Source organism: Eubalaena glacialis, chromosome 2, assembly GCF_028564815.1.
Source record: "Eubalaena glacialis isolate mEubGla1 chromosome 2, mEubGla1.1.hap2.+ XY, whole genome shotgun sequence".
NCBI lineage: Eukaryota > Metazoa > Chordata > Mammalia > Artiodactyla > Balaenidae > Eubalaena > Eubalaena glacialis.
In genome coordinates this window covers 140,854,807-140,869,489 of record NC_083717.1, presented here as the reverse complement: position 1 = coordinate 140,869,489, position 14,683 = coordinate 140,854,807, and the positions used below count along the sequence as shown (strand labels likewise).

The 14,683-nt window shown below is 34.4% G+C and overlaps 1 protein-coding gene and 1 non-coding gene across 6 annotated transcripts in view; both read right to left on the bottom strand.

The window, feature by feature from the left end:
* Positions 1-367: 367 nt before the first annotated feature.
* The window catches only part of PRPF39 (pre-mRNA processing factor 39), a 35,727-nt gene continuing 21,411 nt past the window's right edge, over positions 368-14,683 (bottom strand). For all 5 annotated transcript variants that reach the window (XM_061182492.1, XM_061182491.1, XM_061182495.1 and 2 more), the window contains 10 exons: positions 14,393-14,560; positions 9,004-9,169; positions 8,446-8,553; positions 6,952-7,116; positions 6,511-6,637; positions 5,876-6,144; positions 4,812-4,996; positions 1,631-1,705; positions 1,276-1,396; positions 368-1,013 (listed from right to left, as the gene is read on the bottom strand). In XM_061182492.1, the coding sequence (XP_061038475.1) occupies positions 957-1,013; positions 1,276-1,396; positions 1,631-1,705; positions 4,812-4,996; positions 5,876-6,144; positions 6,511-6,637; positions 6,952-7,116; positions 8,446-8,553; positions 9,004-9,169; positions 14,393-14,560 (1,441 nt within the window). In that variant the 3' untranslated portion in view covers positions 368-956. The remainder of the gene's footprint in view (positions 1,014-1,275; positions 1,397-1,630; positions 1,706-4,811; positions 4,997-5,875; positions 6,145-6,510; positions 6,638-6,951; positions 7,117-8,445; positions 8,554-9,003; positions 9,170-14,392; positions 14,561-14,683) is intronic.
* LOC133086091 (small nucleolar RNA SNORD127) lies at positions 5,719-5,804 on the bottom strand. Its single transcript, XR_009699871.1, has one exon. It is a non-coding gene; the product is annotated as a small nucleolar RNA SNORD127 (small nucleolar RNA).

Sequence of the window (14,683 nt, the reverse complement as noted above, 5' to 3'; positions counted from 1 at the left end):
TACTAAGACTTCATCAAACCTGGGAGTAACAGTAAAATTGTCTGGACAGCTTTGCCAGAGACAATCAATCATTTTAAAATCTTTAAATATTTGTGTATAAGGAAGGCAAAAGCATAGAGATTGAGAGGAAGCAAAAGGCTAAAAGGTCTAAGAAATTGTCAACAATAGATGAATTCAAGAAAAGTATACTTCAAAACCAATAAACCACTAATACTGGTGAATATAAAGTTAATATTATTAGGTGATTCCCCCCCCCCAATAAATTCATAACAATTATTGGATGAGTCTTCAGTTTTATTACAAAAATGAAGATGATCAGTTTGATCAAAATGAAAACTTGCTCACAAGTTTTACATGAATATTCCAAATACAAAGTCTCCTGAAACAACAGTTTTGATATGATTTTCATTTTTTTAAAGGGATGCAAACATTCCATTTCCTCATTTATAATCTCTATGCCAAGACAATATTTTAATAGGTATCTTCTGCTGTTCGATCCAAATTCACAAGGATAATTGAACCACACAGACAATATCTTGTCAGCAAAGGTTAAAAAGCCATTTTTTTTTAAGGAGGAGGTAAATCCTTAATAACCAGCCCTTATGTATTTTCAGAGTCTTGTACTACACTGACATGATTTGCAGTCAGTTTTTTTCCCCTACCCTTAAGGCTACAAAACTCTGTTGCAAATGCATTGCAAAAGAATTCTAGACCACTTAATGCAAAAATCAAAAAAATAGTTCTCCAATAAAAAGTAAATTTTATAAATGGTAGGAAATAGTATCTGTGGTAAGCTACTAAGTGACATTTTCCCCTATTACTGAACAAATCATGTTACACAGAAACAAGGAAGACAAGTTATCAAATACAACAAGCTTATGCTATGTTTACATCCCTCATTAAAAAAAAATAATTTCAAACTTTTCACACACTCCATCTGATATTTAATTTTCCCATCAGGTTGGAGGGGGAGGATAATACTGTCCATAATTCCAAGGATTCTGATAATTGTACTGAAAGGAAAAAGCAAACATGTTAGCATACAAGAACTATGGCTGAGTTCTATATATAAAAATGTAATTAAAGCAGGTATATTTAAGAAAACAAGCATGTGTTCACTGCTGAAATTCCAAGTCTTAACCAGAAGACAATGTATTATACAATCTGCAACCGAAGCGAAGAGTTGTTTTTTCTAAAGGAAAAAAAAAGACTATCCTAATTTATGCATTTCTAATAACATTAACAAAAAATTCAATTATAATTATGTAAACTCACTTGATACCAGGCACTATAATTATATGCAGCTTGATTTGCCTGTAAATCACCATCAATCATCTGTGTAGATGATGAAGTTGTATCTTCTGTGTGTGCTTTCTTTTCCTCTGGTTCTTCTGATCTAAATAAAGGTCAAAATGGAAACTTTCAGAATTCCCAGAGATAAGTACTTTTAACAAATGGATGAATGTCACCTGTGTACATTCATCTGAAGTTCTTGACCACTCTGTTTTATATGATTTCAAATCATGAAAATAAATTACAACAGGAAGGTAATAATTATCTTTAAAGGGATTTCCACAATGAAATGTCTTCTTTTAAGCATCCCTTCCTGATTCAGCAGGAAGTTACATACCCATTTTCTGCTTTCCTTTTTAAAGAATCCTGTTCTTTTAGGAGTGTTTGATGTTCATCATAAGCATTCAGAAGCCTGAGAGGGAAGGAAAAACAATCCTTTGGAATACATAAAAGCCAAACTTAAATTTTTAAAGTTTTTAAGTTATTTCCACTTAGGGAAACAAAAGCATGTTGCAATGAACATCCTTTTGGGAAAAAAAATGATCCAGCAGGCAAAACTGCCCCCAGCTACCTTTTCTATGTTATTTGCTTTGGCAAACCACTGCCTTGCACTTCCCTTCTCGGTCCATGTGATTCAAATGAGGCTTCAGAGATACAGGCCTAGCCAATTACCTTACTACGTATCTCTGACCAATGACTGGTTTAGAGGTGATCATGTGACTCAAACCAGGCTGTCAGTAAGTCCCAGGATTTCTGACTGAGCTACTGAAAAAGTGCCTGTTCTCTGTACTACAGTGGGCTAAAGCTGATGGGATACTGGCCAAGAGCTACCCATTTTTATTATTTGTAACACATGGGGAGAGCCCGACTAAGGAGCTATCACACAACAAAGACAGTGACCTTGACAATATGTTTTCATCCAATGCAACCACGAGTCCTGACAGTTACATAATTTGTATACTTCTGAGATCTAACTTAACAATGCTTCTTAAAGACACCTGCCACCAGCTAGGATAAAGTGTAAACTTCGGCCATGTGATAAACTGAATTAGAACTAAAATAAAACTACGGTATAATTAGTTATCATTGATTAAAAAGATAATTTTTAATAAATAATGTGATATGTATTATAGGTCTCACCTGGAACTTAGAACTTCAAAAACAATGTCACTTGAAGCCAAACTGACTTTAAAATCATAATGATTTTGTTTTCCTTTTACCATTTTCTTTTTTTTTTTTGAGCGTGGAGTCCTAACCACTGGACCACCACGAAATGCCCTCCTTTTACCACTTTCTTAAATATTTTTTAGAAAGACAAAGATGGCCTTATTTAAGGTAATCAGAAACCCGAACACAGATAATTAACATTTCTGTGGAAATGACCTTGATGTTTACATGCATGTTCAACTTCCCTGGACAGCCTGCATATGTACACAATTAACAGTAACACTGGTCCCAAAATATTCCAGGGGCAAAAACTGTCAATACCAGTAATCTCTGGTTCAGTGTTTACTCAACATAAAGGACTTTAAATGGACTAATTTCCTTAAGACCTTTAACAACTCATGGGTTGGCAACAAGAGACTCAATATTCATATGAGAAAATCTGAAAACTGAGGAATACAAAATATTAAGCGAGAGCTAGGATTTAATCCTATATTTGTCTGACTTGAACATTAATTCTTACCAATTCATTACACTGCTACCTAAATTTCTAAGCGACTCATTTATTTTCTATATCACTCCCTTTTAAAATTTCAAATACAACAATCTTAGACCCGATACTCAGACCCTCCATAACTATATTTGCAAGGGCCTAATTGGCATCCTTGTGTCGAACCTCAGATTTGTCTGTATATTACTGCCAAACTTAAATATGTCATTTAATCTAATTCAAAACTCTAATAGCTTCCTACTGTCAACCGTGTACATGTGCTCAGAACTCAGTCTAGCTTTTAAGACACAGCACATTTAGCATCAAGCTTTTACCGCTTCATAAAACCCTCCAATCAAGCAGATGTTCTTCTACATGAACTTTAATTTGCTTCCACCATTTTATCCTCTCCTTAGCTTATCAGAATCCAGTAATAACTAAATGAAGCCCCACCTCCTCTATGAAAGATGCCAAATACATTCTGTTCCAGAGAGATCACAGCCTTCTTAACAGTTATATGCTACCTCACATACTTATGTACAGCCTCTCTAGTCACCATACCATCCAACTAGACTAAAAGCTAGAATTACATATGCCATTTCTTTTGTATACTTTCTTCAGTACAAAACAAAAAGAAGACACATACAGCACATGAGGTGGTTAAGAACACAAGCTCCGAAGTAGGTTCTAATCCCAGCTGCACAATGTAATAGCTAAGTGACCTTGGAAAAACTGCCTAATCTCTCTTTAAGCCTCTCTTTGTCTATCAAAAGACCAGTACCTCCTCCCCTCATTAGACTGTTACTGTACTTTACATTAGGTAATTATAAAACTTTTAATGTGCCAAGCACATATATACAGTTGTATTAAAATGTAACTCATATTAAATGTTTTTCAGTTTAATTAAAATCTTACTCAGCGGGCTTCCCTGGTGGCGCAGTGGTTGAGAATCTACCTGCCAATGCAGGGGAGACGGGTTCAAGCCCTGGTCTGGGAAGATCCCACATGCCGCGGAGCAACTAGGCCCGTGAGCCACAACTACTGAGCCTGCGCATCTGGAGCCTGTGCTCCGCAACAAGAGAGGCCGCGATAGTGAGAGGCCCGCGCACCGAGATGAAGAGTGGCCCCCGCTTGCCGCAACTAGAGAAAGCCTCACACAGAAACGAAGACCCAACACAGCCAAAAATAAAAAATAAATAAATAATAAATAAATTTTTAAAAAAAATCTTACTCAGCCATCAAAAATGTATACACACTTGCCTAACAGGAATTGGGGTATTTCCTTACTAGAACCAGGTAAGAAAGGAATGGCAATGGCAGCAATGCTCTAATCAATATTTCTACTCTTCTATTTTGCAGATTTAAATTTTAAACTTGTCCTTTTCCCCACCCTCATCTTTTAGCCTTTTATAATGCATGAAGATGAGGTCATTAAGGCATGATCTGTAAAACCACACCCATCCTCTTCTCTAATCTGAGATGGCATTCCTATTCCAGAAAACCCCATCTACCTTTGGTGGTCTATATATAAAATGTTTCTGTGTTTCAGGATTCAATCCTTCACCCATTTCCTTTTTCATAGAATTCCTGCCTCCTGCCTTCTCTCATCTACTCACTGTTTAAATTACCATGCTAAAATTCTGAAAATAATTTTGAAGGAAAGACAAACCATATGTCCTCTCATTAAGCACATAGACATTTGCAAAACTGAATTTACCCCCACATATACCCAAGGAAAAAGAAACCTAGGAAACGTTTTAAGTTTAACAATATATTATTTTGTACTCATCATCAAATTCCCATCCAAAATTATCAGTGCTCTATTACTATTCAGACAGATAATAATATATAATTAAGATCTTACTTATCAACATCTGAACCAAAATCTTCAAGAAATTCCACTTTTCTCTGAGAAAATGTAATTCTCATTTTCATAGGTAATGAACCATGTATAGCTTTGTCAAAACAATTTAGGATATTTTCTTCATTTTGTTTGAGGTCACCACTATATTCCATTTCAAGTAAATTGAGGTATAACTTTGTGTTCTCCTGTGTAAAAAGCAGTACCAATTAATCATATCTCTAAGATATTTTGATTAGACCAGAGATATTTTAAATGCCTTAATTTTTATGTCTCAACTTGAAAAATTCAATATTGAAAATTGTATTAAAATGTAATTCATGTTAAATTTTTTCAGCATACATCTAATAAACAGGTAAAAAACTACTAAGCACATTGGTAGGTAGAGACATCATCCTAGCATCTCCTAAACTATGCAAATTGTTAAATGCCAATAAATTAAAACCCTATATCCTATCTTGGGTTTAATGTAGCTTGACCTACCATAACAAATATGAAGTAAAAAATAAAAAAATGATCTCTACAGTTCCCAGTAATCTAAATCTTCACAACCATAGATAATCTTCCTCAACTGCAGCTGGAAGCAAACCTCTTATAAACCTGTGTCTTAAACAGACCTGTCATTAGCCGAAAATCTAAAAAATGAGAAATTTCCTAGACACTGTCTTTTGACATCAGTTGATATATAAAAGGAAATACTTTAGAAAAGGAGAATAATCTCACTGCTACATTTGCTACAATGTAGGCAACTGCCATACTTTTGTTTATAAAGTGTTCTCAGGCCCTCTACTCTACTTAATAATCAATAAACTTGCTGTAAAATTTCTAAATGTGGAGAAAATAGAAAATCCAATAATGTTAATTTTCTCAACCTTTTAATGCATAATAATTTGAAAATTTTTTAAAAGAATGGCAACATCAGTTTAGAGGGACTGTTGTCTTCATTTAGTAATAAAATATATTACATACAGACCAAACCTTTCATCATAGTTGCCAGAATGAAAACAACAACAAAAAAGACTACTTTTTTTTTTATGGAAGACATTCTAAAAAACACAAATACATACTTTGTCTCTTTCAATAGCTTCCAAAAGCACCTTTCTTGATTTTGGAAGGTTTTTTTGTATTTTGAAAAGATGCCGGGCTAGTTTGATAGCATAAAATGATGATTCATTATTTGATTTGGCATTTTTAATGGCTTCCTGAAGCAAACGTTCAGCTTCTTCCATATTTCCAAGCCGTCGTTCTAAACTTACTCTTCTCAAACGAACCATTGCCAATCCTAGAACACATTCTTCAAATGTTCTCAAGATATTCCTGGCTTCATTAATATTACCTAGAAATAGTAATTAAATGTTCATGCTTTTGTTTAAACTTATGAAATATCCTTTATGCCAGGTATTGGCAAATAACAGCCCACAGGCTAAATCCAGCCCTCTGGCTATTTTTTTTTTTTTTGAAATGGAAAACAGCTATGTTCATTTTTTTATGTATTGTCTATGGCTATTTTGGAGCTACAGTGGCAGAGTTATTAGGAAAGAGACCATATGGCCTGCAAAGCCTAAAATATTTACTATCTGGCCCTTTATAGAAAAAGTTTACCTGACCTCTGCTTTACACCATCCCTCAAGACTCAATTCCTATAACTTTATCCTAAAGTAACTTAAATCCCAAAATATCAACTGAATTTCCTCATTCTTACCCTGCTGTTCCTCAAAAGCTGCCCAAAGCATATGCACCATGGGTTTCTTTGGGAGATGAATTGTGCAAGCTCTGCTGAAGACATGCCTCACTCCTTCAATGCTATGATTTTCCATATACTTGGCATACTACATACAGAAACAGAGGAAATACTGAATAATTTACAGTTGAACAAGCCATTAAATATGTGACAGAACGATAAAATTCTATTTTTAAACCCATTCAGCACCTTTATTGAACCACTAGACTAGTTTCTGTAAGGAAGGACGAAGAGAGGCAACGAGGTTGGCATATGCAGCAGTCAAATCTGGTTGCAAGCAGACCATCTCCTAATGCAACAGATATAGTTATATGAACAACATTCAACAGAAGTACAAAAAAGGTTAGTCACTAGATCAATGTTTATAATATATTCAAGTTTCAGAGCATATAATTTTCTTACCTTAATCCAAAACTCCTCATAGAGGGCACATGATATGACACATCTTTCAAAGAGAACCACAACTCGTTCATGAGTCCCATTTTCAATTTCAAATTCTAAGTATTCTTTCCAGTTTTTCAGTTGTGCCTTTTCCAATGGTTTCACATGAAAATAAGGTCTTTTAATCTATAATAAAAAGCATGACATGACAATGATAGTAAACCAGTACCAACACCAAAATATGTATGACTACAGTAATACAAATTATTTAAATTATAAATACAATAATGAACCAAAAAATTTTAATCACATCTTATGATTAAAGAAACTTCTAAAATTAAAATCCCTTTAATTACTTAGGCTTTATAAATTGAAGGAACAGAATGTATTTTCCACTTACCCAGTCATTTTAACAGAACTACACAATTTTATGTTCAGAAAACTGTATTCTTTGCTGAGTATTTTAGAATTGAACAATTATACAACAGTAACAGAAAGCAGATCAGTGTCCATCCAAAGATGAATGGATAAAGATGATGTGGTATATATACACCAATGGAATACTACTCAGCCATAAAAAAGAACAAAATAATGCAATTTGCAACAACATAGATGCAACTAGAGATTATCATACTAAGTGAAGTTGGTCAGAAGGAGAAAGACATACATATGCTATCACTTATATGTGGAATCTAAAAAATAAAACAAACTAGTGAATATAACAACAAAAAAAAGGAAAGTAGATCAGTGGTTGCCTGGGGTAGGAGTGCGGTGTAGGTTACTGACTGAAAAGGGGTTCTGAGGTGACAGAGTAGTTCTATATCCTGATTGTTGTGGTGATCACAATGCATATACATTTGTCAAAACTCATTTAACGAGCCAGTCACAAAAAACCACATACTACATGATTCCATTCATGTGAAAAGCCAGAACAGGGAAACCTATAGGAACAGAAAGTAGATTAGCGGTACCTTAGGGCTGGGAGTTGGGGGCAGTAAGCAGATGAGGGAGTAGAGGGGTGAAAGCTAAAGAGTAAGGGATTTCTTTTTGGGATGATGAAAATGTCCTAAAATTAACATCAATTAAATGTTCTAAAATTAACTGTATGTACCTATCTGTGAATATACTAAGAACTACTGAACTGTACACTTTAAATGGGTGATCTATATGTGGCATGCGAATTACATCTCAATAAAGATGTTTAAAAAAAACCAGAAATAAAGAATTAGAATTCTGAAAAAAAAAACCACCTCATTTTACTGTACCTAAAATAGGTACATTTTGTTGTACATAAAACTCAATGAAACTGATTTTAAAAATTGAACAACTGTAATAAAATGGTTCAAATTAATAATGGAAAACTGATAATGGTAGCCATAAGTAGGACAAATATCTCATTACTTAAATAAGCAAAAATAAAAGGCAGAGACATCACTCAAAACTAAAAGAAAAATACATTACTCCTAGCTGCATTTTGAAGCCTATAACGACAATAACAAAAAAGCAAGCACTTACACCTTCTTCAAATGTCCACCTTTTACTAACTTCATGTTCATTATAATTAAACATTTCTTGATGAATTTCAATGATTCTATGTCTCATGTTTTCTATTTCAGTAATTAGCTAGGGAAGAAAAAAAATTTTAATCACACAAGTTATATACTAAAATTTCAAATATCACTGCTTACATTTAAGTATCAACCACCCATACTATAGTCTTAGAATAGTGATGGGTTTTTAACCGTTATCAATTATGTGCAAAGTACAATTAACAATACTGAAATCTGTGAAAGTATTTCCTAATAAACCACTTTCTCATATGCCTTTTTAAAAACAAAAAACAGGGCTAGTACATCACAACATAGGCCAAATAATCCTTCTAAGCTAACAGTTTCAGGTGTCTCATAGTAAAACACATTATCTACTCTAAATCAAGCTAGCTAAAGAATTCCCACCTGCCTTAATCAGAAATTGATTTTATATGAGCTACAAGTCATACCACACATGCAGTCAAGGGACATAAAAGTTTAGTTTCTCATGCACTGAAAGATTTTTTTTAATAAGTCTGGTTACCTTTGCTGGATCAGTTATGTCTTCAATTCCTGACGGTAGATCATCACCAGGAGGACCATCATCACCACTATGCCCATTTACAGAAGCTAATTCCCTTCGCAGCTGAATAAACTGTTCACCAGTTAGAAGATCTCTAGGTAGGTTATTCTGTATATGTTCTTTAAATCTAAAGGAAAACAATAAAAATACAAGCTCTATATATGAAGTATAATTTTAGATCCCACGTTACATTTCTACTACACATTACTCTTTCAAAGGAACTCTGATTTAAAGAAGCCAAAACACCACACCCTTTCTCCTTTTCTACAGTAACAACCTACCACTTGATAAAACAGTCTACAGACATCTTCATTTCCTTCCTGCCTTTGCAGTGGAATGAAGAAGGCGTGGACAAGTCATACATTGAAATCCTACTTCTGTCCATTACTAATTATTTGACTTGCAGGAAGTTTTTCCCTTCTCTAAATCTTGGTTTTCTCATCTGTCAAGTGACTATAAAATTAAATACAGCAATCCATGTTTAAATTATAAATGATTACTTATAAATGATCAACAAATTTTGCAGTTCCTTCCTCACCTACCAATTACTCCTGAATTCACGTGTCTGTGCCAAACACTCCAATGAAATTGCCCTAATTAAAGTCACCAAGTACCTCTTACATGCAAAATTAAATGGATACTTGTTTTATAGTACAGCCTCTATCCTAATAATGTCCTCAATACTTAAGGCTGTTAACTAACCTTCCTTTTAGAACCTTCTTCACCCTGGGCTCCGAGTTACCACTTTCTTGGTTTTCCTCCAAGTCTCTGACTGCTCCTTGATTCCAGCCTGCCCCCAAATGCTAGTATGCCCAATGATTCCGCTCTGCATTTTGTTCTCATCTATTTTTATATACTTTCTGTCCAATCTTATTAATACAGCTTGAAATAATAAGCATACTATGACTTTACAACTCTATCTTAAGCCCAAACCTTTTCCCTAAATTTCAGCTTAGTATATACAACTGCCAACACTCTGCATAAAGAAATATAGATTTTAAGCAAAGAGTGTTTTGAAAAACATGTCATTTATCTACACACACTAGTGTGTGTGTGTGTATATATATATATATATATATATATATATATATATATACACACATATACAAAGTTTAATCAAAAACACCAAGTTGAGGAGCTAAAATATCTACACCATCTCAATTTGGAACCTTATATACAACATGTCTATAAGTGTGTCACTTTCATCCACAAACCAACACCCTCAGCATTTCTAATCTTTATTTTTTAATATTTATTTATTTATTTAGGCTGCACAGGGTCTTGGTTGCAGCACGCGGGATCTTCGTTGCGGCATGTGGGATCTTCAGTTGCGGCATATCAGCTTCTTAGTTGCAGCGTGTGGGATCTTTAGTTGCAGCATGCGGGCTTCATAGTTGCAGCATGCAGACTTCTTAGTTGTGGCATGCAGACTCTTAGTTGCAGCACGCGAACTCTTAGTTGTGGCACGCGTGTGGGATCTAGTTCCCAGACCACGGATCGAACCCAGGCCCCCTGCATCAGGAGCATGGAGTCTTACCCGCTGGACCACCAGGAAAGTCCCAACATTTCTAATCTTGATATTGTCAACCACTAAGTTGCCGAATCTCTTCCACCTACCTTATCTCTTACATTCCACTGGATACTAGGTCCAATTTAGTCTACCTTCTAAATATGACTTCATGCCCTCCTCACTACTCAGCTAGATAAACATAAACCGGTCTTCCAGCCTCTAGTCTCACAGCTTCTAACCCCACCTCAATACTGCTATCAAAAATGTTATTAAAAAGTAAACATGAAAAATAAAATAGTAAACAGGATCATATACCACCCTCATGCCAAAATGACTTCAATGTTTACCCTGCATTCAGGTTAAAATCCAATCTCCTTGAAGTCTTTCATATTCTGACCTAGCCTCTGACCCAGACCTACCTCTTCAACCTAATTATCAGACATGTTTGTACATGTACCATATGCTCTAACCTTATGGATTTTTTCCTCAAGTTTCTTAAAATTGATTTAGGCTACTGACACCTGGATTTTTATGGATTTTAAGACTTTCACAGGGACTTCCCTGGCGGTCCAGGGGTTAAGACTCTGTGCTCCCAATGCAGGGGGCACAGGTTCAATCCCTGGTAGGGGAACTAAGATCCTGCATGCCGCATGGCATGGCCAAAAAAAAAAAAAAAAAAAAAAAAAAAAAACTTTCACAAACGTGAATAACATTGGAAACTAATTTAAATTTTGCAAAATCAATGAATACAGAGGCTTAACTTGACCTATTTTATCACCAGGAGAACAAAAATACAGATTGCCTTATTAAAAAAATTTTTAAATGAGGAAGTAACTCTCAAATGTGCAGTATGAAAATGAATACATTTAATACTCAAATAAATATTAAAAGTAAAAATTGTCAAGACATAGATAAGAAACTTGAAATAAGGTAAAACTGAAAAATAACTACTTATAGAACATAAATTTAAAATAACTGGACTTCCCTGGTGGCGTAGTGGTTAAGAATCCTCCTGCCAATGCAGGGGACACAGGTTCGAGCCCTGGTCCGGGAAGATCCCACATGCCGCGGAGCAACTAAGCACCTGTGCCACAAGTACTGAGCCTGCACTCTACAGCCTGCGAGCCACAACTACTGAGCCTGCGTGCCTAGAGCCCATGCTCTGCAACAAGAGAAGCCACCGCAGTGAGAAGCCCGCGCACCACAACAAAGAGTAGCCCCTGCTTGCCACAACTAGAGAAAGTCCGTGAGCAGCAACAAAGACCCAACACAGCCAAAAAATAAATTAAAAAATAAAATACAATAAAAATAAATAAAATAAAATAAAATAATTGCCACATTATATATATAAACTTCTTTCACATGGTGATAAAATATGCATAATACTGAACAGTAATACTCCATTAGCTTTTTCTACTATAAAGCTAATTTATTCAATATAGAATGGCTGAGTGCCTAATACTGGGTTGGCTAAAAAGTCTGTTTGGGTTTTTCCGTAAAGGAAAATACCTATTCCTAGGTATTAAGGCCAAAAAGAATTAAAAATCCTCAGAAAATGACAGACATGTGAGGATACAAGAGACATAAATTCAAAACAGTGTTATCAGTGCTAAGATAAATGAAATAAATGTAGGTAGAGTGCTGGCACAAAAGACAAAACAGACACTTCTGTTTAGGTGAACTGGAAAAAGTGTCACCGAGAAAACATTAAGCTGTATGGGTCTTAAGGAATATGAGTTCACCAGACAAATGCAAAGTGGAAAAGGTATTACAGTCATAAAAGCATAAAACATCACTGCCCTTTGGGAAATTATCAGTACTCAGGTTATGTCTAGAGTTTAAGAACTACCAGGGACTGGGCCTGAGGAATTAGATCATATCACAAAAGTACTCATGCTAAGGAGGATTTTAAATTAGATATTTTCTTAGAGATAATGTTCAGTGTACATCCAATATACAAGCCTACACAATAGAAATATTTCTATTACAGCACTTAGTTCCTTTAGCACATGCTTCCTCTTCTACACTTTTGAGCAACTTGAGGGCCAAGTCAATGCATACATATCTTCTTTGGGCCTTTATTCCTACAACTTAAATGCATATCATCTGGTACATGGCAAGCGCTAAATAACTGACTTTAAATAGGAGAAGTATATTTGGCAAAAGAAAACATTTCAGCAGTTCTCAAAGCAATTAGTCATGTGAATTAGTTTACTTACATAAACTGTAAGATTTACTTATACCAACACTACTTCTGAGTTTGCTATACTCATAAGGAAAGTGGGTCTCATTACATTAAGTGAAAAAGAGTAGATTAAAAAGCAGTATGTGTAATGCAATCCACTAATCTCTATTATACTCATACATGCATTTTTAAAAGCCCAGTGAAATATTAAAAAAAAAAAAATACTACACCAAGAACTTTGGGGCCACACTGTCTAGGTTCCAATCAGCTTCCAACCACTTACTAATTCTGTGACCTTTTGCAAATACTTTAATCTTTCTTTGCCTCTACTTCCATAAAATGTAGATAAATAATAGTACCTATACCTATACCTGGTTTATTGTGATGATTAAATGAGTTATAAGGCACTCAGAACACTATCTGTATAACTGTTTCCTAGTCATATTTTTTCTTACCAACAATTATTATAATCATATATTTTATCTATATTTTAGACCCTAGAAGAATTGGTTTATGAAAGGAACCCACTTTGTCCCAGATAACTTTTAAAATCTTTTTTAAAGGCTTTTAAAAAAACATTAAAAATATATTTTTAACTTTTTTAATTCAGTCAACAAATATTCACCAAGCGTCTCCACATGCCAACCCTTGTGTTAATAATCTCTTTCAGCAAGTGTCTCCCTAGGTCATTATACCCTAGAAACCTGCCCACCTCCTCTATTTCATGAAAAACAGAGATGGTATATTCAGAACCACATGCTTTCTGTTTCTAACCTGGGTCTACATAGCTTAGCAAATTGATCCACAGTTCTGTACAAACGTTTCATAAAGTTTTCTAATTTGTTAGTAAAGAAAAATTTAGAAAATCACTTACTTAATAACTACCTAAAGTTTACAGACTCTACCACAATAGTAGTTATAAAAATTATGACAGAAATATGGCAGTTAAGAATAGCAAACATTTATCATTTATCAACACAGTCCTCATAACTTTCTTGTTCAGAAAGACTAAGTCCGTATTAGTGGGATCCTTATTAGTGGGATACTTTGAATACATCAGAAACATGGAAATCACAGTACACAGAACTAGTTGTTTTAACAGCACTCATTAAAACGAAATGATACCAGTCATAACAGATTATCATAGTAGAAAATTAAACTGAAATTATTTTTGATTGTTTGAATATAAACAGGACTTACTACATAAAATACATTTTTTGCTCTTTTGGATATAAGATGTTTGTGAATCACAAGAATGGACCTTTAGTAAATCATTATGTTTTAAATAAGCATCTATTATGTGCCATGTACTGCGTTAACCATAAAGAATAATTAAACTTAGATTCTTTTCTCTCATTCCTTCATTACTCTGAAATATCTTAGACAAAAAACAGGAGTCCTATCGTTTCCTCACCTATAAAACAGATAAAGAGAACCTTCTGTCTAAAACCAGTAAAGTTCCTAAACATTTTATAAGCTATACTGAAAATGTCAAAATTTAAAAGTGTATAACTTGTGATTATCGAGCAAGAAAATTTATTCCTGTTTGCATCTAATAGAATCTTACATTTCAAGAGAATAAGTATCCTCATTATTGGAAATTAATTACCTGAGTAATCACAAAAAAATTTTAACGACCTGGTTTTTCCACTCACCTCTGAAAATGATGACTATACAGCTGTGTTGGAATACCAAGAATACGATCATATATAGCTGTAACTTCTCTCAGGTTTCCCTGTTCATTTTCCCAGTTTATATACATTTCCCAGAGTCTGTCAGATCGGAAATCTGTTCCTGCAGCTAGAACAGCATGCTCAAAAGTTCTGAAAAATTAAATTACCTCTAAGTTATCTTTCCAAGATAAAATCACTTTAAAAATATTATTTCTACACTTTGCAATGTATACAAATATCAAATCATTGTCATACTCCTGAAACTAATATGTT